This window comes from Polypterus senegalus, chromosome 4, assembly GCF_016835505.1.
Source record: "Polypterus senegalus isolate Bchr_013 chromosome 4, ASM1683550v1, whole genome shotgun sequence".
In the NCBI taxonomy this organism is placed as follows: domain Eukaryota; kingdom Metazoa; phylum Chordata; class Cladistia; order Polypteriformes; family Polypteridae; genus Polypterus; species Polypterus senegalus.
The window spans coordinates 154,593,019-154,616,601 of record NC_053157.1 but is presented as its reverse complement, the minus strand read 5'-3'; the positions used below and the strand labels follow the sequence as shown (position 1 = coordinate 154,616,601).

General features: G+C 37.4%; 1 protein-coding gene across 2 annotated transcripts in view; it reads right to left on the bottom strand.

Annotated features, from left to right (window-relative positions):
• cpeb2 (cytoplasmic polyadenylation element binding protein 2) overlaps nt 1-23,161 on the bottom strand; it is a 126,267-nt gene extending 103,106 nt beyond the window's left edge. For both annotated transcript variants that reach the window (XM_039751507.1, XM_039751508.1), the window contains exon 1: nt 21,658-23,161. In XM_039751507.1, coding sequence (XP_039607441.1) covers nt 21,658-22,911 — 1,254 coding nt within the window. In that variant the 5' untranslated portion in view covers nt 22,912-23,161. The remainder of the gene's footprint in view (nt 1-21,657) is intronic.
• Nucleotides 23,162-23,583: the final 422 nt, after the last annotated feature.

Genomic DNA, 23,583 nt, shown 5'->3' with positions numbered 1-23,583 from the left:
AAAAGTATCATTACGTTTCTGATAACAACTGGGATATAACAGTCATGTTTCTGAAACACCTCACCGACCTATTGGGACATGACTTTCTCCAAAGGATCGCAACTTGCTCTTTCATCAGATTACTCAAATAGCTAGGCTGTCATACCAGGCAAACAAGCAGGATACAAAAGGGATTTGACAAATGTTGTCCTGTAAAGGAGGGTTACAAGGAAAAGATGTTCACAAGTTGGAATTTTTTTCAGACTGAAGCAAAACTCCAAGGTCCAAACCCATGTTTGTCCTTTATTAAAATACATCACAACCAAAATAAAAACAAAATGAAGAAGCAAGATGCCATATACTTTTTCCTCTGTCAATATTTACAATGTATTCATATTTATATTTTTTACTGTCTGAGATTGTGACAGTCTAGGGATTTAAAAAGATTTGTTGCATAAATATACAACAAAATTCTTCTTAACATAAGAAGTGGTAATTTTATCACAGAGTTTACTTGGAACCATATATGGTTGCTTCAAAGCCCATGTGGTTTGCTGATATTCATACGATGAGGACACAATCAGATGGCACTACACATTTAACACAAAAATAAACAAAAACATGTTTCTACCATGTGCAACTAAAGAAAGCCATAACTCTCTCTCTCGGTCTTTAGCAATGGAACAGTTTCAAGGCGCTGCTGCCAGGTGTCCTTTTCCTGTTGACTTGAATCCATACAAATTTATTTTAAACCATCTTAATTGAAGTTTTAGGTGAACCAAAATTTCTCCCAGCAGTATTGAGTGCAAGACAGAAACAAGCCCTGAACAGGTGCTAGGTCTTTTTAGGGTACAATCATAGTCTTCCTCTGACTGCTCTTTGCCATCGTCAGTGGTCCATTTAATTTTAACCTCAAAGAAAAATCAATTATGAGCACTTTGAACCCCAACCATCAAACACATTATCTACAGTCAGAGAAGGTTTGACATCTATTTGTGACACTGGCACCAGGTGGTCTTGACAATTAATGTGTTCTGAATAATTATATTTAAGGTAAACCTTTGTCCAAAGTTCTGTATTCCTTGGTTTCCTACAAAAGTGTTCTTGCTCAGCAGAAATGATCTTCAGGCAAGGCCTAAACCTATTTTTCTTACATATAATGACCATTTAATTGTTCTCTTAAATTGCATAATATGTGGGTAGCCAACACCCTTGGGGTATCAAAAGAGTGATCAGAACATGAACAGTTTCTGAAAAATAATTAAGCTATTACAAAATTACATATACCACGACAAAGGTAATTGTAGAGCTTTGCATTCAACCTCTGAATAGGGAAAAAGAAAAAAAGAAACAGACAAGTTAGTATAATATCTTGCAGAACAAATGCTACGTTTCAGAAATAAGTATGTGTATTTTTGTTGGCACTTAAAAGTTTCAATTTGTTAAAAAAAAAAGACTAGAAGGACAAGGTTCTGCAATTAATTACAGTGGTTTAGAACTTATATCCTATGCTTATCCAGGTAGTTGGGTTGATGCTGAAATTCATTTCCACAACATTTTAACAATCCTTAGCAGCTTAAAAATTGACAACAGCTCTTCTCTAATCATTCACAGTCTCTTCTATTGCAGTTTTCTAAAGGCCTCTGTTAGGTCTCATGGCTTCTTCATATTGCCAGTTCAAAGAAAACCACAATGCGACTCCATTCAACAGTATAACAGGTCAGTATGACATCAGTAATCTTTATTTAACTTGTGTGTTTTTCCCCCATGTTCCTTTGCTCCAGCTTTCAATCACACTCTAGTGATATTCCATTATTAGAATTTCATAGGGGCAAACTTACTTGTTTCTAAAAATTTCTGCCTTTTTCAACAATAGTATTTACCTCAAACTTGTGCTCACTTTTTTCTCTTGGCAAGGGAGAACATCAGGCTAAAATTCCTCTGTGTGTTGTAAGAGGCAGCTAAAGGAAGATTGCACTGAAAAGGAGTGCGATACCAAAAAATACCAGTTCTTTGTCTTAAGCACAAGTAAATAAAACATAAACATTGATGAAATTAGCAGCACTGAAATATTAGTTCTTCACTGTGTATATTTTTCTGTTACAATTTATAAATTCATCAATTTCTTTTCCGTATTTTTGTGAGCAGTGGGCTACAAAGCAAACCATTACAAACTGGATGGACTGACTGTGCCTTTGGCTGCAGCAGTGTAAACTTTTTCATATCTCTGCTTAGGATATTTTGTGACAATGCCAACTTTTACCTCTCTTACATTTCGCCACAGTGTGTCTGCATTTTAATTCTTCTTCTGTACCTGCTAACTTTGCCACAGTGCCTGTCATGTCTTCTTTTATACACTGGCTTCATGCTAAAACATTTGCATAGTCTTTCCAGAGTCTCTTTCCCCATCATTTATCTTTTATATGAAAAATGAGAGTTGGTTTTGCTACTCTGTGTTGCTATGCATTATATTATATTATTTATTAAGCTCACTGTGAAAGGCACAAAGCTTGGGTGATATCATTAATTTCCAATTTTGAGAAAGCAGTATCCAATTCTTTCTTTTTGTGGAAACGTTAAACACTATTCATTAATAACAGTATGCTTTAACAGTGGAACGGAAAAGTGTGGCTTTTGTGTTCTTGTAAAACAAGAGGCTCTTTTGATGATGGATTCTCCCGTTCAACCTTGCAGGAAGACGGAACATGAGACGCTATGGTCAATTAATAACACAGTCACCATGAATGAAGACCAGTGGGAATCAAACACTCAGTATTATTAGGCAACCCAATCAGATGCGCTTACAAATGGATGACAGATACCCTTGAACCGTACTTGATCCACTCATGTTTGAAACTAGAGGCCCGAGGTAATGAATCTTTAAACCAATGGAAAATATTTCGTCCAGAGAGTCGCGGTCTTGCAAGATGATAGCCAAAGCCTACCATAGATGAGAAAAGTGAAACCAAGCTTTGTGAGCAGCTGCTACTACAGAATATGTGGCTTCAAATGAATCTATTTCATTATTAAAATCAATACATTTTTTAATTTTACAATTGTTTAAATAAATGTCAAACACTTCTCCACTTCATAACTAAAATACCCATTTTGTAATTAATATTTGTTATAAAGTCAGAGTATAGTAAATTTCACACTATCTCCCACACTCAAATGAGAGAATTTTGTCAGAAAACCACTTAGGAATGCTCTAAAATGAACTCCACTGAGTATTTTAGCTAAATGAAAATCATTCCTTAAGTCCTCCAAAAGTATGGTTTGCAGCATTGCCAGAGTCAGTACCCATGATGCCTACTCAGAGCAGTCAGTAGGGCTGCTATTTCAAGAGATACTGAAATTAGCATGGGACATTTTTTAAAATATTTTCATCCTAAACCACTCTGGTGTCGCAGTGGTAGCACTGCTTCCTCACAGTAAGGAGATTATGGGTTTGCGTCCTGGGTCTTCCCTGCGTAGAGAGTACTTTGAATAGAGCAAAACACTGCTCATATGAAGACCCAAACCACTCTTATTTTTCTGTTCGTAACACTGAGAACCCACTGCACTTTCATAGGGGGTTTACTAGTGCTGCCATTACAAATCTATGTAATATTTCTATATTTTGCCCCATCTTCAGAAAGGCAGTAGTAGAATATAAAAGCGGTAATGTCTCAACCTGACTCACATGATTACATAGATTTTTAACCATAGTAATAATAAACTACCTGTGAATGATATTATTCTTCTGTTAAACCAACACACCTTCTCCAAATCATGAGGATGTGGTTTGGAAAAGGAGACATATAAAGAATATCAACCAGCTTCATTCCTTCATTTTTGCCTACAAGTCAAAATGTAACAAATATTGCAAGTACTAGCAATAAATCCTTTAATGTATAGGAGGTGTGACAGATAGGGGGCGCTGTCATCCCCTTGAACCCTCAGACCAGACGCCAGACACCAGATAAAAGTCCCAATAATTAATTTATTATAATAATAAAGTGCACAAAGCACCTCCACCTACACTATTCTCAATAATACAATAATAATCCAGTACAACAATACACAATAATCTTCCACACCTCCCAGCAGCTCAGTCACCCTTCCTCCCAACTCGGCCCAGTCTACTGGGGTTTCCCACAGTCCTTTTATACTTTAACCCGGAAGAGCTTCTGATCCCCCAGTCCATGTGATTCCCCAGCACTTCCGGGTCAGGTGAAAAACTCCTCTTTATCTTCAGCCTGGAAGTACTTTATTTCTTCCGTCCTCGTGACTGTGAAGTACTTCCGGGCTATATGGAATATACGAGTCCTTGAGCCTCCCTGCAGCATCTTCTGACGGCCCCCATGGTATCCTGCAGGGCTGTGAAGAAAAACTCCAAGGTCCATGATGCCCTGCTGGAATTCAGGGCATCTCTATGTTGCAGGGAGGGCTTCATCTGGCAGCTTGGGGGTATTGGCCGGGATAAACTGCCGGCCATTGTCCACAGTGGCTACTAAACTGTTGCAATGAACAAATCTGCTTGCAACAAGATGTAGGAGGGCTCCCTCTTGAACGACTCCAAAAGGTGCAGAAGTAAGCCAATTTCCCAAAAATCTGTCAGCATTTCGAAGATTTGGATTCTATCTGCTGCTTATCAGCTTTAATCCAACAGAAACATTCATCTTCAAGATTAAAATACTCACCACCAGGTCATATTATTTCACTAAAGTCAGAGCATGGCAAAATGCTTATGCAAACTGACTGTGACTGGCAATCAATTCTTCAGTATTTCTACCACAGTTGTCAAGATGGGCCATGAGCACTGTAGAGTAAATGGAAGTGTGATGAGGACAAACTATAGTGCACAGTCAGTCTCCTGTGAGGAAGTGTGTAGAGAAGGAGGTGAGTATGGACTAGGGATACCAGAGGTCTGAAGTGGTTGATGATTTTTGCTTTAACCTGTTTTAATTAGAACCAGTTTATTTACAAATAAAGCAATATTTTTATAAGTATTAGTTTTAGTTAACTTGCATAATATAATTCATAATACTTAATTGTCTATTTTAGTTTTAAACTGATGCAGTTTTAATTGTTTCTTTTATTCTTTACTAGCTAAAAGTTAATAATGAGGTGCAAATGACAAAGAAACTACCTGCTCTCCAGCTAGTGTGCTCCCATTGTGTACCTGTGTACTAAAATGTTTTGAAATAAATGAAAAACAAAGTAAGGACCACAAAGTTACAATTCTCAGAGAACAAAAAATATACAATTTTTGTCTTGGAAAAATGAAAGTTCTAATAAGCAATACATTTAAATACCAAGTTTCACTATCTGTTAGGCCTGGCTTCTAAATGGGCTGGAATGAAAACCTGCAGCCACTGTGGTCCTTCAGGTTCACAATTGAGTACCCCTGGTATAAACTGATAGGAGAGAAAGGGTACTTTGTATGGTTTCTCCAACTTGCTCTAAGAAAATATTCTACAGCATGCAGGAGAATTATAAAACAGATAAAAAACAGAAAATAAGGAGTCAACGTCTCAATCTAAAGGACATTAAAATCTATTTCATTGTAGATGATCACTTGCTCCTGCCATTATCTGGTTAAAATTCTCTTTGAATTATGAAGTTCACAATGATGAAAGGAGCAAGACATAAAATATATATGCAACAGCAAGTCAGTATATCCATTCTGAAGTGTCTGAAATCATAATAGCAAGCTAGTCTTTCGATTTTGCAAATCATTTTGTTTTTGGTTAAATGAATGAGCACTACCTTCTGGATTAGACAAGATAAAAATAGATGAATGGATATATAAATAATGCAGCATAATGCCCCTTTCTTACACTTAAGATCATATTGTACAAAACTAAAGTTGCAGTAATGCATGACATCAAAAATATATAGTCAGTAAATTATTTCATCACAAAATGCAAAGAAGGTGTTGATACAAGTTGAGTTTCCTACTAATCCAAAACGCCTGGGACCAGAAGAATTTTAGATTTGTGACATTTTCAGATTTTGTGATATTTACATAAACATAATAAGATACCTTGAAGACACCCCTTATCAAGGGTAAAAATCCTGGGATACTCAGTCTGTCTTGAACAGTTGTTTGTGCTATAATATTTGGATGCCAAAATACTTTGCAGTGTTACTCTTTGGCAAGAAGATACATACAATTAAGATACTGATTGCAATTCTGTTAGCTTTATAAAAACAGAGCAATCACTTTTGTATTAAAGGCTAATTATTGAAGTTTAAATGTGATCTGAATTGTGAACCGTCAAACTAGACTAGATCAAGCTTTAGGCTATTCATGGATTTAAACTCTTCTAAGCAAAGTTATACTTGGAAAAAAAACATGGGATAACCGTCAGATAAGCTTAATACTCTACATTATTAGACTGTTTGGTACTATGGGCCTCATTTAATTTGTGAGAAGCAATTTGTTGTTTTCTGATCTGCATGTAGCTTGTACATTCTGTATCTGTGTTGTTGTTTCTCGGAGTACTCCAAACATCCTCCTATATCCCAAAGATATACGAGTAAATATTGGTCCTGAGATAATTTTTACAGTGCAAGTCCAAGGTGGGATAGCTGAATTTAGTCCCCAACTAGCAGCAGTTAAATCCCACCCATATCAAACATACTGTAATGAACAATTCACAGCATTGTGCTTGATTTTGTCTAGAGATTCTGCTTCAAATTACTGCCTATCTGGCATGCTCTTTAAAGCCATTTAAAACACATCACAGAATGTTAAAATATTGCACAAAAATATCACAATTTTCTACACTCTGGTATCTGATTAAACAGTTAATTGTTTTATGACTCACGTGAAACAGTAGGCTTATAAATAACTTATGCAACCATGCATTACAATGAGAATGCTAGGCTTTTTTGTTAGCTATTTCAAATTCCAATGTGTGTTGATATTGAAACAAAACTTTATTTTCAGGTATAATATATGTGGAAAAACAAGTAGGTAAAGAAAAATTAAAATAAATATGAGCATCATATTTAGAATTCATGTTTGTTATTCTGCAGACTTAAATAAACTACAGCTCTGCATATGCAATGGGTAGGGACAGAAATAGATTTCTACACATGCCTCATAGAATGAACGCTTTCTACTATCCTCGACTATTGGGATAACAGCCAGTTGCTTATATGCCTTACTTGGAAGTCTCTAAAAGCATCAACAGCTATCCCCTTAAAAAGGGCTCCATGGCTCTCATCACTCAGCAGTATTTAGAAAAAAAGTTCTGGGGCCTTTTCTTTACTGACATCTAGTAAAAATAATAGACCAAGTCCATTATGCAGTCCATCCACCTTCTTAACATACCTGTCTAGTACAAAAAACAAAAAAAATTACTGGCCATACTACCAGATGAATCCACATGGTCATCAAGCAACCTGACAGCATGTTTTTGAACTACATGAGGCGACTGGATGCCCAGGAAACATTGTGGAGGAGGGGTGTGTGTGTGTGTGTGTGTTTAGGTGGAGGCGTTTTGGGGTTGTACTACCTTCACATGGAAGGCAGTACAGTGAAGAATCAAACTGAGATCCAAAGACTGAAGCTGCTCTGTTTAAATATTCCCATTATAATTATATCCAAATTAGTACACAGAATCTGTAAACAGGGTGTGTATTTCCAGAGGTACAATCATCCATCCTCAATATTCAAATGTTAACACCATTCCAATACACTTGGCAAACAATTAAACTATAATTGTTCACATATATACTTTTTTTCAAAATTGTGATACACAAAATAAGTACATAGCTTCAATTCGCACAGAAAGCCTGAGAAAAGAATTAAATTTGCAGCTATGGATAAAATTCCAAACCTCAATTTTTACTCTAGAAGGTGAATATCTAGTGTTACAAAAGCAGTTGTCCAGAGATGAAACTGCAACATGCTTTGCATTCTTCTTATGCATATTCAGTCTTGGATAGATGACAATATGTGCACATCTGTGATGTGAAAAATGCCACAGTGCCAACATCTCTTTACTGAGAGACAAGTTAGGTTTAAAATTAGCTTTCAGAACTGACAGTGTATAGTATAAGCATGTTAATTCACTGACACTGTATAATAATAGATGAAAAGTCACAGCTTCTGTTTATCATCAGACGGTTGCCTCCAGAACACCAATTATGTGCAGCCATCTAAAGATGCACTAAGCTGTTTGTGTGACAATGGTTATAAACAAAACACACTTCATGATCATTTCTCACTGTATATGGCAAGAAGGATTTAATGGTGTTACTGTATCCTTGGTGACCATACACTTTCTGGTTTCTTCATTTTACAGTGGTCCCTTATCATTTTATTTTAAGAATCCCTTTATTTTGCTTTGTTGTAAAAGCAGGGAATCCTGAGCATTTCTACACATTACTCATCCTTTCTATGAAGAGCAATCAGCACAGAACTGCAGTGGAATAAGTATTTCTATAATCCTGAAACTGAAAGAATGCCGATTTGGAGAGTGGGGACTGGCATGTGTTTTTAAGATCATTTAAGATCTTATTACATAAATAACCCTTCATTTTCCTCCGAAAAAGCATTTGAGCTATCAAGCACATCTGTGGCAAATTTTATTCCAATTGGACTTGTTATTTTAGTATATACACAAATTCACACATATACTGTACATAGTCAATAGGTAGTATATTAATACACCATGTGATATGATTAGTACAATTTTAGAATAACCAAAGCTATCCAGTTTTCTAAAAGTGTTTCCTGCTTGATTACATTTTCTTTATCTTTTTGTTCTTTTGTGTCATACTCTGTCCTATTGACCACTGTTGTTACAACATGTTTGACTGAATGACTTTCTCTGTCCCTCTTTGTGTTAGCTAGAAATGGTACATTAACCTGGGACAGCTGCATGGGGGGTGGGGTTAATGGAACATGTGCACAAAATGACCAGTTAAGAGCCATCTGCTGACATGAACATCTGCCTTTCATGATAGTCTCCTATTAAGGACTAGATTTTGGTTGTACACCATTAAGTGGAGTGTGTTAACCTAAAATAGTAATAAATGTGTCACTTTATTATCTGGACTAACTCTTCTCTATGAAGCGACACCACAAAATGCTCACATACATCTCAGAAACAACTTTAGGTACCACTATGAAAACTTACATGTGACCTGCTGTAGGTAATACATCCTCAAATTACTCTTAAATTCTCTTTTTCCATTATACAGTTATAGACAGAAACAGTTCCAAAGAAGGTATGAATCTAGGCTAGTGCATCAGTGTGTGAATCTCACATACAGACACGTGCACTCTTGAACAATTATTGTCACCTATCTACCTAATTTTGTCTTAGAATTTCACAGAAAACTTAAGCAGAATCAATTCACAAAATATCTAAAATGAAAGAAATTTGGAATCAAACCATGGATCTACACTTATACTTACTATGATTTTGTTTTCATTATAAACTTGTTATAAGTAAATTAGAACTAACCCTTGCGATGCTGAGAAATGCCTTAATAATAAACCATACTTATCACTAAGAACACTGGGATGTAGAAGAACAAAATCAGCTAGAAAGTGACTGTTTTTTATGAGCATTTAAGAAGGAGTTTAGATAAGCCTTAAATGTTCAATATTATAAATGTTTATTACTAGTAGGTATGAGAATCATAAAACAAAGCCAGTTGGTGAGGCTGGTGTGTGAATTTTTCAAGCATGGTAATTAAGTGTTGGTGTTCAGAAGGAACCATAGGCTGTGAAATAGAGACAAGTTTCAGAACACTCTGCTGCAATAGCTCACGTTTTTCAGCCCTTCAGTGTTGCCAGATTGAAGAAATAAATCCCACTATTAAAGACAGAATGTGTTTCCACAATTTCACCCAATTTTAGATTTGTTTTAATACACAGAAACTGCAATTTTATATATTTATTATATAAATATAGCAAGTCTTTTATTATTATAATCAGCCTACTCCCACTGCTCCTATATTGGCTCATATATGCAGCAAACACTAATTCCTTTACTGACAATTATCTGCTGTTTCTGCATCCCGTATTCAATCAGCCAATTGTAATTGCTGACCTTGCCAAGATCATTTTTCCCCGAGAGTGCAGACAGAAGATTGAGTTTAACATATCAGGTTTGCATGGGATAACCTTCTAGACAGTTTTTTCAGAAGCATAACTGATCTCCTCTAAAGCATAAGATTCCAGCTCCCCATGACCTTGAATTGGATTAAGGGAGTCCAGAAAATGGATGGCATAGACATTACTGGGCATAGCAGGTGGTAAAACCCAAGTAGTACTATTGACATGCATTTTATTTTTTAATCAAAACTAAAATCTTTTATTTTTATTTTTTTTTTTTAATATTTATATTAGCTTCTGACAGCATAAAAAGGACTGTATTTAAGTTTGACTTATTCTATTTACATTTGTACTTAAGGGGACACAAGTGTAGACAGAGCCAGTACAATATAATACAAACTATATGAAAGAATATTGAAAAATGACACTTTAGTTATGCACAACGAGAAACATGAAAGTGCATCTGATGCTTGTTGTGCATGTCCTTTGTAGACACAAACAATACATTGTAGAAAAAAGACACCTATGACAGGGCAATTTGTCTACATAAGATACAGCAGGATAAGCTATAAACGTGGACCAAGAAGCACCTGTACAACATAAAACAAACAAAAACTAACCAATATAGTCTTGACATGCAGCATAGGATGTGCTACTCTTCACTTCACACAAACAGTAAAACATCAGAGCAAGTTGTTTCCAGTGCAGAGGCAAAAACATATTGTATGTGCCAAAATGTGGCAGGTAAGGCACTATCTCAAATAATAAACGTTATAGATATGAATGATAAAGGTCACGTATAACTCAGCAGCTGGTGCAAGTCAGGAAGAAGCATTTGGGATAAGATTCTAGTCTCAAAGAAACATTCTCTTTGACATATCATTTTTGTTTGTACCTATTCACACATATCCATAAATAATAATTCAAGCAATTGGTAAATTATAAGACTAAATTGTACCTTGACCACCTGACCTTGAGGCTGACCTAAATACAGGCATGAACAGAGTTAACAATTAAAAACATTAAGTATAATGTTTTCAGAAAATATTTAATTTAATCAATAAGGAACAAAGGCTTACTTTACCTTTTTTTAAATAATGTCAAATAAAAGCTCACAAACAAATGATTACTAAGAGCTTCCACATTGTTCACTTTTATAGTCATATGCATCAAATATGTAGTACACATTTTTACGCACCTGCAATTAACAAATATCACAAGTGACACAAGCTTGGCAAACACTTTCCATCCCAATTAATTCCATTCAGGGTAAACAGTTTATTATCTGTAATGCAGAGCAGGATTCCAAAGAAAAGCACAGAGAACTGTCTTCAATTACAAAAATATGGGTTTGTATAGAATGTTCGAAGAAAGACCTACTCGTAAAATAGAAAATGAATATGGAAAAACAAGGAGGTTACTTGCTCTGCCTAGCTACATGAGCTAGGTCAGAATTAATTGATTCAAGCATCACAGTTTGTTTTTTGTTTTAATACTTATTAATATATTATATATAAAGGGATAGACAGCTTTTCCAGAAATCTATTGTCGTCAGTACAAGAACGTACCTCCCGTTTTATCTCAACCTGTTCACACATTTGACATATACTTAGGAAATTCTCCATTTCCAAAAAAACAAATTTTTTTTTTTTTTGCATGTGCAAATGCTTATATCATCTAACCTTTTGCATAAGACACTGTGTGTCTACTTAGTCTATCTGGTGTAACATCTTTGTAAATGTTGGCAATGCAAATACTGATGTAAAAAGCCTGCATCCATTTTATTTAAAGCAGACTTATGTGAGTTATTAAAGAATCGTTTTACTTACTTCAGTTACCATATCATAACAGACCTTTTATCATACAGATATAAGCTGAAAAGCTTCCAGCTTTAGCCTAAAACCGAAGCTCATGTTAGATTGTGACAAGCTAAGGTAACTAAGATCTTCAATCTTGACCACAGAAAACACAGATTATCAAGATTATCACTAATAAAATACAACCAATGCACTTCCTTTAATTAATGACTCTGGTTATATGTGTATTTAAAACATTTGTTTTACTACGCTAAACAAAGGGTAACTATATTAAAATTTATCACAGTCCTGCACTGACTGTGGCAGTATGTCAAATTGGCCATACATTGGTAACAAAGTGTATAGATCATTACAACTAAAGCTCTGTGGGTCTGGTGTGGGTCACTAGTACACATATTTTAACTGCTGGTACGGAGTGCTGCAAACCGATCTTCGAGTCATGACAGCTGCTGGAACTGTGTAAGACATTGTTTCTCAGCCACTTGATTGTACTGATGGTGGGTCAGGTGTTGCCATCATTGGTTCACAGTGGATTGCACTGGGTCATCTAAGCCAGTGTTTCTCAACCACTGGGCCTGGCAAGGTTGCCATTCATGTGTTGCAGGTTGGCGTTGTTGGTTCGCAAGTGGATTGCATATGGGCTAGGCAGAGCTACGCAATATGTTTCCCTGTTTCTAAGAGAGCTCGTTTCACCAAGGTGGACATCTCATCACACTCGTTACAACAAGGTGGCAGTTTGCAATTGCTGTTAGTGGACCATCAATTAATTTAAAAAAGAAAAACTAGGGTGAGTCATCATGAAGTTTGAGAAGTACTGATGTAAGGAAGACAGTGCAGGAGGAATACCTAAGAATTAGCTTTGTCAAGCAGTGCCGATCACCGATCAAAGCAAACTTTAAAAGGTCCTCTTAAAGTCAGAAAACATGAGATCCTGCAAAATAATAATGAAAGATGTATTACTTTGGCTGGATTTGGCCATTCCAATGACATTTTTATAGTATTGTTTTCCTATGGCTTTCGACCAAAGGTACAAATCACTTCAGCTCGGTCAGCTTTAAATAGGCGTATGACTATACAATAAAAACCTTTTAGACATTTACATTATGAGATATGTTTTGAACTTTTTTCTTGTGTTTTCTTAATACAAAAATTTTAGGCTTGAGAATTTAAGACGGTCATCTGAAAGATGGTAATTAAAGTGTGGTAGAGGGGCTGACTGCACCAGTGATTTGTGCACTTAAGAGTATATTGTTGGGATCCTTATACAATTTGTAGGATTACCTTTATCAATGTAATTTAAGGAAATCTGTGTGGAGTTAAAGTGTGGGTTCAAAAGCCTCAACTCATCTGGGATGAGGAAGGTGAGGTGCAGTTTCTGCCTGATGAATGGCATATGTTGAATGAGCCTTTCATGGATACAAAAAGTAATGGTTAAGGAAAAGCAGCTATCATGCAATGTTAGCAAAAGCATCTCAGTGGATTTAGAGGTAAAGTCAGGCTAAGAAGGCATCACCTGTAAAAATTAAAAGTTCAGAAGCAAGAAAAAGTTTGATGAGATCATGAAGAATAACTTTTGTGCAGTTTACTAAACAGTTCAGGGAGGTATAGTGCCAGGCTGATCTCAACAAGTGTGGACAAATAATGACCTTAACTCCGGAAACCATCAAGATTTAAATATGAACATTTGAGCACTTCCTTGACCTGAGAGACCAGCACTCATCAGAAGTAGTAGTTGGAAGCATCTTATAGGGTCAGGTCTATCTGTGTGGTTAAGGAAGGCAGCAGGGGTAAATGAGACCTAAATAGCACCTTGTAGGTGCTACATGGAAAGCAAGGGCAATACCTCTGACTTTACAAACTAAGGTAATGATGCCCATTTTCAAAAAAAGTAAAGAGGGATGAGTTCTTATTAAGTAGGGCTAACAATTGTTATTGTCTTTGAAAAAGCCTGTGCCAGGTTAGTGAAACAGAAAGTTCCGCTAAAAGTAGAATCTTATAGTCTAGATAATCAACGCAACCTGTCAGTGGAATACTTTTTTGTCCTAATGTTTGATTCATGGGAATTTGTCAGTCATCTCCACGCCAGATTTAAAGATCTGTGGACTTGTGGCATGTGGCCAAGAAAATCGTAGGGGAGGTGCTGCAATATATATGGGGTTCCTGGACTGCTGATGTGTGCCATTCATGCCTTGAATTTGCAAAGTGAGCCTTTTGTTTGCATTCTCAGCATTGGGTGGAATCTATTTAAGGTGAGTATAGAAATCTGCCCAGGGTGAGATCTATTTTGCATCCTGTTTAAAGATATTCAAAGACATGACACCAATCTGCTGCTGAGGGTTGGAAAGTATCCGGTTTCAGGATAATGTTTATATCTCTGCTGTTTGCAGATAATGTTGTTCTGTTAACCATATCTGTCTGATCTTCTACAACCACTGGAGTAGCTGACTATGGAGTGTGAACCAGTCAGGATAAGAATGAGATAATGCAAATTGGAGGTCATTGTTCTCCAGCCTAAATGAGTGTGTTGTTCTCTGAAGGTGAAGGAGGATTGCTACCCCATACGGTCTTACTAAATCTCAACCCAAGATCATCAGGCAGATGAAACAGTGGCAGTACTGAGGGTAATGTTTGGAATGTTCATGGTGAAGCAAGAGAGTGAAGAGTCCTCAGAAAAAGACCTAAAGATATTCATTAGTGCACAGGACATTACTCGTGTATGGTCATAAGCTGTGGGCAATAAATCAAATAATGAGTATACAGCCACAAAGTTGCAAGGCTCAATCACTGTGACAGATCAAGGCACTTGACAGACTGTAAAAGGCCTTGATGTAGAGCTTGAGAGAAAGATGACTTCAGCTGGTCTGGGCAACTAGTGAGGATGTGCTAGTTCTGAGAACAGGGACATGTAGTCAGACCTGATATTTATTATTGCAGAGATCCTAACCTGAGCAATCTTGTGCAAAATGAGAACAGGTATGAGAATTTAATACATGGATATATTCAAGCAAACCTAGACAATTTGCCTCACAGACATCAAGCACTATAACTGCCAAACTTGTATAACAGCTGGCTTCTGTTTTATTTATTTACTTGGTAAATTACAGTATAAATTCTTGCTTTTCTCATCATGGACTGTAGTAAAATATCTTGTAACAATCATCACAGTTTAAAGAGGCTTGTATAGAATGGAGACACAATTGTCCAAACCTTAGCTTTAATAAGAACTGCACACAATAATATCCTTCTCTTTAACTTTTATAAGAGCAAACTAGGAATACATTTGTATGCAGAAGAATATTCATTATTTAAATTTCATCTGGCAGAGTTTCTCACTAGCCAGCTAGCAGTAAAAATACAAAAAAGAAAAAATAAACAGTACATGTCATTGCTTCCACAAGAACATGCAAAACATTAAGTAAGCTTTAAGGCAGCCAAGATAGCAAGATCTGGCTAAGAGGGGAAACAAACACACACACAAAAAGAGAGAGAACCATTGCTTTTACATTCAAACACCCTGTACAGTAGTAACTATTCTGTATTAATGGACTTTAGCTTATTCTGCATTACAGAAGTTAGCACTAGCAATGCATGTCCTTCAGCTGGAGATTGGGAAAAGCATTGTGAACAATAAATACACAAGTAGACACACTGACATATGAATGCACTTTATACATCTGATGTACACACCATAGGTAGAAAACACAAGTTATTTGTTGAAAATATACTAAAATTATCACTTTAGTCTATCCACACAGCTTAAGCTAAGAGCCAAACAGTTTACCTTAAAACATCAAAATAGTAGATTTGCAATTGACACCTATAGGTGCAAATTACTGACTGTACTAAATGTCATAGTATCACTTTTATCTGATCCCAAATTTCAAATCTGTGATTCTAAAGTATGCTTCCTTATTCTCCTTAGTTAAATAGCTGCAATTTTTATTTCAATGGTCATCCTCCAAAGAGCTTTTAACATAGTCACAAAGACATGACTTAACAACAAATTTAACACAATAAATGTCTTATATCTGAGTTGCCTTGACTACACAGACACTTTCCATTTTATTAACGGACTTCAAAGACTGTGCTAATCAACCTCAAAACCTCAAATTACACTCACAGACTACCTGCTGTAATATTATGTTTAATTTTACATTATGCCTACACTACAGATTTTATTGACTTACAGTTTCCTTAGTCCATATATCCACTTAGTTGTTTTTCATGTACATACTTTCAGATTACTTAGTACCATTCAGCGCTGCTCAGCTCTGTTGCAAATGAAGCAAGGCAGGAGGCTTGACAGAAGGCTAGACAGATATCTAGTGCAGGCATCATAAACAACATGAACACATTCACACCAAGGCAATCTAAAGACATCAGATGACATGACACTACATCTTTCTTATCTTTGGCAATGGTAATAATCCAGGAAAAAAAGCCAGTGCAAACAGTAGCAGAACATGCAGGCCTCAAATTAGGCACCCCAGCCTATAACTGAATTAGTATTAAAAATAGCTGTAAATATACAAAGCTACTGGCTACAGAACAAACCTAACTTTCTATTGCATCTTATCTTAAGTAAACTGTTGGGTCTTGAATTATATTTCCATCCTGTTAATTGATTTGTAAAGTGCTTTATGATAATATTCAACATGAACAGTGACATATCAAATAAAGATTAATTGTCAAACTTCTTTGTCTTGTAGGACCACATGTTACCAATGCATTTGCACTGGAGTGACAGAATTCTGGGATATTTGTAAGTGTGCAGTGCGGTTTAAAACTGTTACAAGCTGGATAAGATATTTTTTAGCAAAAGAGGCATTTTGCAAAATGAAAATATTATCTTTATCACTACAGAGAAACCAATCTAATTTAGAGTAATGAACAGAGGAAAAAAGTTTAAATTAAGCTGGTGTACATTCAGTTTCCTTTATTTTATATTATAGAAAATGTCAAAGCATAAGCAATATAAAAGTATACATTAATGTGTTGATTTATTTTCCTTTTCTTTCTATCAGAGAACTTTAAAACATTAACAATATATTGATTCAATCAGATGAAAACATGTATAATTAAGTGGTATTTAACATGTATAATTAAGTGGTATTTAACATGTTTCAGACTTAGCACTAATTTGCTGAAATTAATAACGCAATTGTCCATTTATAGTCAACAATGACTTGCTAGCATAATTCCTGATTACATTTACCCTTATTAAAATAAATGTGGTATTTTTTTTAAACTGCGGTGGGTTGGTGCCCTGCCTGGGGTTTGTTTCCTGCCTTGCACCCTGTGTTAGCTGGGATTGGCTCCAGAAGACTCCCCGTGACCGTGTAGTTAGGATATAGCGGGTTGGATGATGGATTTATTTGAAAAAAATATACTGTACTCAAATTCTAATCCAGTTTTGCTGGATTTTCATTTCAAATTCTTAGATTTCAGTCAATCATTCATAACAACGCCTCACCCGTGAAGATAGTATGACAGCAGGCAGCCTGATAGCACTGATGGAGCTGATTTGGCCCACGTGACTTGGCTACAAGGAACTGCATGATTACTCACCAAGGATAGGTAAGGCTGAGTCGATTGGTGCCACACCTAAAAGCCATATATTTTCTCGTTTTTGCTGACCTTCACAAAATCACCAGAAGTGCTGGTAGTACTATAGGAAAAAAAACTCTTGAAAATCTTGAAAAATACACTTGAGTTTCACACTACTTCATTTGAGTTTCACACTATTTCAGACCTACAAATTTACATTTTTGAATGGCTGGTAAATCTACACATTTAATAGATAAGGGTCTTTGTGTTTGCAGCAGATTTCACAGTGGGATCAGAGTATTAAAGCTAAATTTTAGTGTTGAGAGTGATAGTCATATCTATATCTATTAAATTATTAATACTATTTTGCATAATTCATGGAGCATTTTTGTCCTTTGTCCTCCATTACTTACAATATTGGTTACAAGTAAAGGCCAACTATGAGTAAAGCATGATGCCGTCATGCATCGTACAACTCTGAATTAGAGCTGCCTTTTGCTTTTCTCTGGAAAAAGACCTATAGGAATAAGTAGGGCATGTTGGAAGGCTTTTATCTCTTAACTGAAATAAAAGTGTCTATAAAAATCCCCAGAAAGAGATGGGAAGAAATGCAATGGATAAGGTGTACTGGACAGTTCAATGAGTCATGTTGCCACCACAACCCTCATCAGAAGAACTGAATTACATTTTCTGTGTTTCAGGAAAGAGGGATTACCTACTCAGTCTTAGTTACAGATTGGGATGAATGGGATATCAAATACCAACTAAAAAATGACAGTTCTACTTTTGCAATGGAAACAGTGGCTAGAATTTTGTTCAAAAAGATCAGGTACTAAGTGTAACTTTTCTCAGCTGTCTTGAGCATTTGATCTCTTGTAACTATTGCTCCACAGCACAGAAAACTTTTTTCTTAGAACAGGTTCGGTTTAATGCATTTGAAGTGAGACTGGTTAAAAACAGTAAAGTGCTGATTAATTATTTTCAAGATGTCATGTTCATATTAATAAATTACAACTTAGACTTGGATTAAATGTTTACGGCTGGAGCTGCATCCCAACAGCATTGGGTGTAAGACAGGAAACTTTCCTGGAAGGAACACCAGAACAGACTCACACGGGACAATTTAGAACTGCCAGTTAACCTAAAAATTGATATCTTTGGATGTGTCTGCAAGGCCAGTAAATAAACATGTAGACAAAGTAAGCAGGCACAAACCCAAGATAGACAGTGACTGGGCACAGGATTCAAACCCAGAACACAGGATCTGTGATGCAGCTGCGTTAGTCACATCACCACTAAACCTCCCAATATAAATGTAATCAGACCACATTATTTTTACAATATGAAAACGTTAATAATTAACTGCAAATGATTTTAGTTTTGTATATAAACACAGAATGTGACAAAAACCTTCACATTTGTTTACACAAGTGTTGGACCAAATCCAAAAAGCACATCAGAATTATGAAAAGAAATGTGTGACCATATTGAAAATCAAAGCAGGGTATCTAATTGTTTCACCTCCCAATATTTACATAAAAAAGTCACTTGTCTCAGTTATATTTTTATGAGCAGAACATGCTCTTAAGCAAACTGTAGTAACTGAAAATCAAGCAACTTATATGTATGATGCAGCTTGCATACAAAAAAAACAGGATGGGCACAGCGGTGCCAGATATTGATTAAAGCACATTAAAGGTAGGCACTCAGATATTGTTGGTTAGCTTGTTGTGGATGCCTACAATGCGCCATCACTGTGAGCAACAACCAAAACAATCAACTTATAACATCAGTGAAATGGTGGTGGAGATGGGGAACCCACCATTTGGTTCTGCTATTATACCATGGTAGGAAGGAATTCTACCAGAAGGGAATCTTGAACACAGAACAATGTCAAACATGTAGAGACTGAGATTGTGAGTTTTTGAAGAGGTCCATAAAACAGCAGCGGTGGCACAAACATGACACATTCAGGAACAGACATTTTTAACAGATTATAATAATACAGTCTGGGAATTGGAGTGCTTGCGTTTTAAAATATTAACATCCACCCATCTACTATAATTCCCATTTCCAGTTTAAATATTACATGTAGTAAACTGAAAAAAATAATGCAAAATTCCAGTAGTCTTACAGACAAAAGTTGAATATGTTTTTTAAAAAAAAAAGTCTCTGATCTCTCACTTGTTCAATCACTCTGCCTCCATGCAGCTCAATACTGTTACAAGGCCAGAGAGGGCAGTTATATCAATTGATTGGTTTTGTTACACCCACAATAAGTGACATCATCCTTTCCAAAGATAAGGGTAGAGTCACTGGATAAGAGTCTCATCAAATCACCCAGACAAATTTAATAACTGGTGTGCCTGAGTCTGTGATTGAGATGGTGGCAAGAGGTGGGGTGATGTATGTGTGAAAGGATGTCATTTTCCATAGGCCCTCCTCTTCCTTGCTGCAGCTCCAGGAAACTAATGTAACTCAAAAGGTCACTCTTCAGCTTGCATAAAATAAATGTGGCTGCACAGGCCTTAAACTTCCGAAACAAACTTGAATGTTCAGATTAAGGAGATATTAAAGGATATTTTGACACCATACTCTCATAAACTACACCTGAATAATTCCCAAAAAGAACTTCTTTCATAAGACATCACATCAAAAACAAAACAGATGGATAAACTGAAACATTAATTATTCAAGTTTACCTTCATTTTTGTGTGTGCATGCTTACTTTAGAATGGACGCAAGCACTGCACATTTTATGAATGCCAGAAATGAAAAAAGACAACAATAAGCAGAATAAGCTCCCAGAACTCACCGCAGTATTGTATCTGTCTGTGTAATATATCATTAGTGATGAACCATATTTATGGAGGTCAGATAGACAAATACAAGATAAAATATTTACAAATTTTTAGAAAACTATTTACTCTATAAATACCCATCCAACCAGTTTCTGAAACTGCTTTTCCAATAGGACTCCATTAGACGTTGGAGCCTAAGGAACACTGGTTTATGAAATGAACCAACACTCATTACATGACACTCCAAAGCAAACAAACCTAACATGCAAATCACTGAATTGTAGGTGGAAACGAGAACATGGGGTAAAAACATACTCTAAACAAGGGGAGAATGAAAAAATTGTCATATTCTAAATATTTATTATCAATCTCTTATTTGGTGATACACTGGAATTTGTAATAAGGGAGAACCAAAACACATCAATTTATTATCTTTATCCATCTATCCATGCCTTGAACATATGTATTTCCTTACTAGATCAATGGGATCTAGGAAACCTACTTCAGAAGCATTTGGCTCAAAGCAGACACAGACCCCAGGTAAAATGCTAGTGCAACACAGTGTTCCATTTTAGAAACACCCACATTTGCTCACATTAACACAGTTTAGAAAAACCCGTCAACCTAATATACATATCTCTAGCCTGTGAGATGAAAACTGAGATAGCTCATAAGTCAGGGAGAAACTCCACTTAATCATGTGAGCACTAAGCAAAAGTCACATCACATGGGACTCCAGGATATCCAAGTCTATATATGTTGACTTATATGCAGATTGAAAAATATTAAATGATACAGTTGCAAACAATTCATCAATTATGTTTATAGTGAGTCTAAATGAGCAATCATTCATTTGTTGCATATGTCTTAACTGGTGTGTCTTCTTTATCGCTTCATTGGTAATTACAATTTTTTAACTCAGATCTTCATGTCTCCATACATTGTTAAAGGCTTTCAAAAATTAACTCAACTAACTAACTCAATTAACTCATAACTCAATGCTGACACTTCAATAGGTAAGTAAAGCAGGAGATCCATACAGTCTAAACCATATTATCCATTTTCTGGCCAATTTGGCCTTTCCATAGCTATCCACGCGTTACATAAGTAATATAATGATCAAATGTACATGAAGGTTACAAAGAATTTTTCTTGAATGTTTAAAGGTGTGTTTTATCTGTTTAAAAAATTGGAACATTTGTGATTTGTGAACCGCCAGGATGCTCCTGTCAAGTGAAAAATGTAAAGAAGCACACAACTACAGTACTCGATGACATGTATATACACGCATACATATGTACACGATCATGCACCACTCTAACAAACGTGCAGAAATGGCTATATTTGACATTACAACTTTCGAAAACACAAATCCCTTTCACACAAGCCCGAACGGTGACCTGACCCATTGGCACATTCCGTACCATCCACACAGAAAATCATGTCTTACCTGATGGTGATTGTAGTTGTTTCTCTGTTGGAGAAAAGCAGCCTGGTGTTGGTGGTGCATTTGAGGACTGACTGGTGATCGCCTGCTCTGCTGCTGCTGCGCGAGATTGATCTGGGGAGAGAAGGGACTACTGAAGCCCGGCACATTAATTCCGGGACAGGGATTAGCAGACACCGGAGAAAAGCTCTGGAAAAAGGCCGGGTTGATGGAGGAGGGGATCCCGGGGTAGAAGCTGTTGTCGGGCTCGGAGTTGCCGATCTGGCTCATTGGGCTAGCGTGGCTGCCGTTGCTCGAGTTACTGACAGCGGGCGGCGGAGAGCTGGTCTGCACTGACCAAGGGGTGGCAAAGCCCGGCAATGTAGGCGACGCGGAGCCCCCGGGAGGAGGCGGTGGCTGTGGCTGCTGACTCGACAGCTCCGTAGTCTGAAGGGCTCCGAATCCAGCTCCCAAACCGGAGGGCAGCATGCCGCTAGAAGGGCTGGCCCCATTGTTGTTATTGTTCATCAGATGGTTGTTGGGGCTCTCCATTTGGATTTTAGCCTTGCCGGGGTTCACAGATGGCGATGACGAAGCGGCGCTAGCAGCAGAGGCCACCACATTGGCTTCGGAAGCCGCGACGTCGTCGCTGGCAGAGGCGTTGATCTTGACAGGGCTCTCTAAGCTCCGCTCGCAGCTGCCCTGATCCGATTTGGGGGACGATTGCAGGGGGTTGAGGCTCTGGTACTGCTGCTGCTGAGCCAGATGACCGAAGTCGCCCACAGGCGGCGGCTGCTGCTGCTGATTTATCTGCTGATGGTGTTTCTTCAGCTCCTGCTGCAGGTTATTAATTTGATGCGGTTGCACGAATTTTTCGTGTGTCAACCCTGCTTTGAAATCAGACTGCTGCTGGAGGTGGCAGAAATCGAGGCGCTTGTGCTGCTCCAGCTGCTTCGCGAAATCTGGGTTGCCGTTGCTTTGCTGACCTGCCTTGATGCTGCTGTTTTTCTCTGACGGGGGCTGCTGCTGCGCTGTTGTCACTCCAAGAAGCAGCTCATCCTGCATGTTTTGATGATGCGCAGCAGCTGACAGGAACAGAGAGGACACGGCGACGTTACTGCTGCTGCTGGAAATAGAAAAGCTGCTTGGAGAGAGAGGGGGAAACTGGGTAGAGGCTGCTGAGGGACTACTGTATGACCTAAAAGCGCCTCCGCCGAAGATCGTGGAGCCGTTCGTAATGTTAGCTGTCTGCAACAAACCGAACCCGTAATCCCCCATTTATTTTGTAAAAAAAACTATTTAAAGTTAAAATATGCAAAAATGTAGTATTTATTTAGAAAAAGAAATATTTTAGTATTAAGTTTTTTTCTTTACAATGAGAGGAAGGATATACGATGTCTTTTTTTGCTCTCTCTCTCAGTTTTTCCTACAATAAGATACATATAGTTACTGGGAAAGGATTTTTTTGCCTTCCTGTCCAATACGCCCCCTTCAACAGCACGCTCATCTCCCCTCCTCTCATTGCCGACAGTTCGGCTGCGCGGAATCGTTAAAAAGCCCGGAACGTGCGTCACGAGCTCATCACAACGTGCTCGCCGCCCCTCCACACCTTTCATCCCACCCCTCGCCTCTGGCCTTCCTGAACTCATGAATAATGTCGCAGACTCGACGCTCTCACTGCAGAGAGCCGCATTGGTGACGTCACCTCATTCATTATTCATAAGCCGCAGTGCTGTGTCACGCTCCTTCTAAATATTAAGCACTGTCGGACGGCGTGTGCCTCGACTGCCGAATAGGGTTCAGCCCTTTCTTACGGTTTCAAGGCGTCCCCACAAAGCTTTTCTGACCTGAAAAGTCCTTCCCAAAGACAGAAGGTGGTTTTCAGGCGCCCCACATTAGTGACGTATTTGCGCACGTGGTGTGAAACGCAAAACGTTTGCGCCGTGGGAA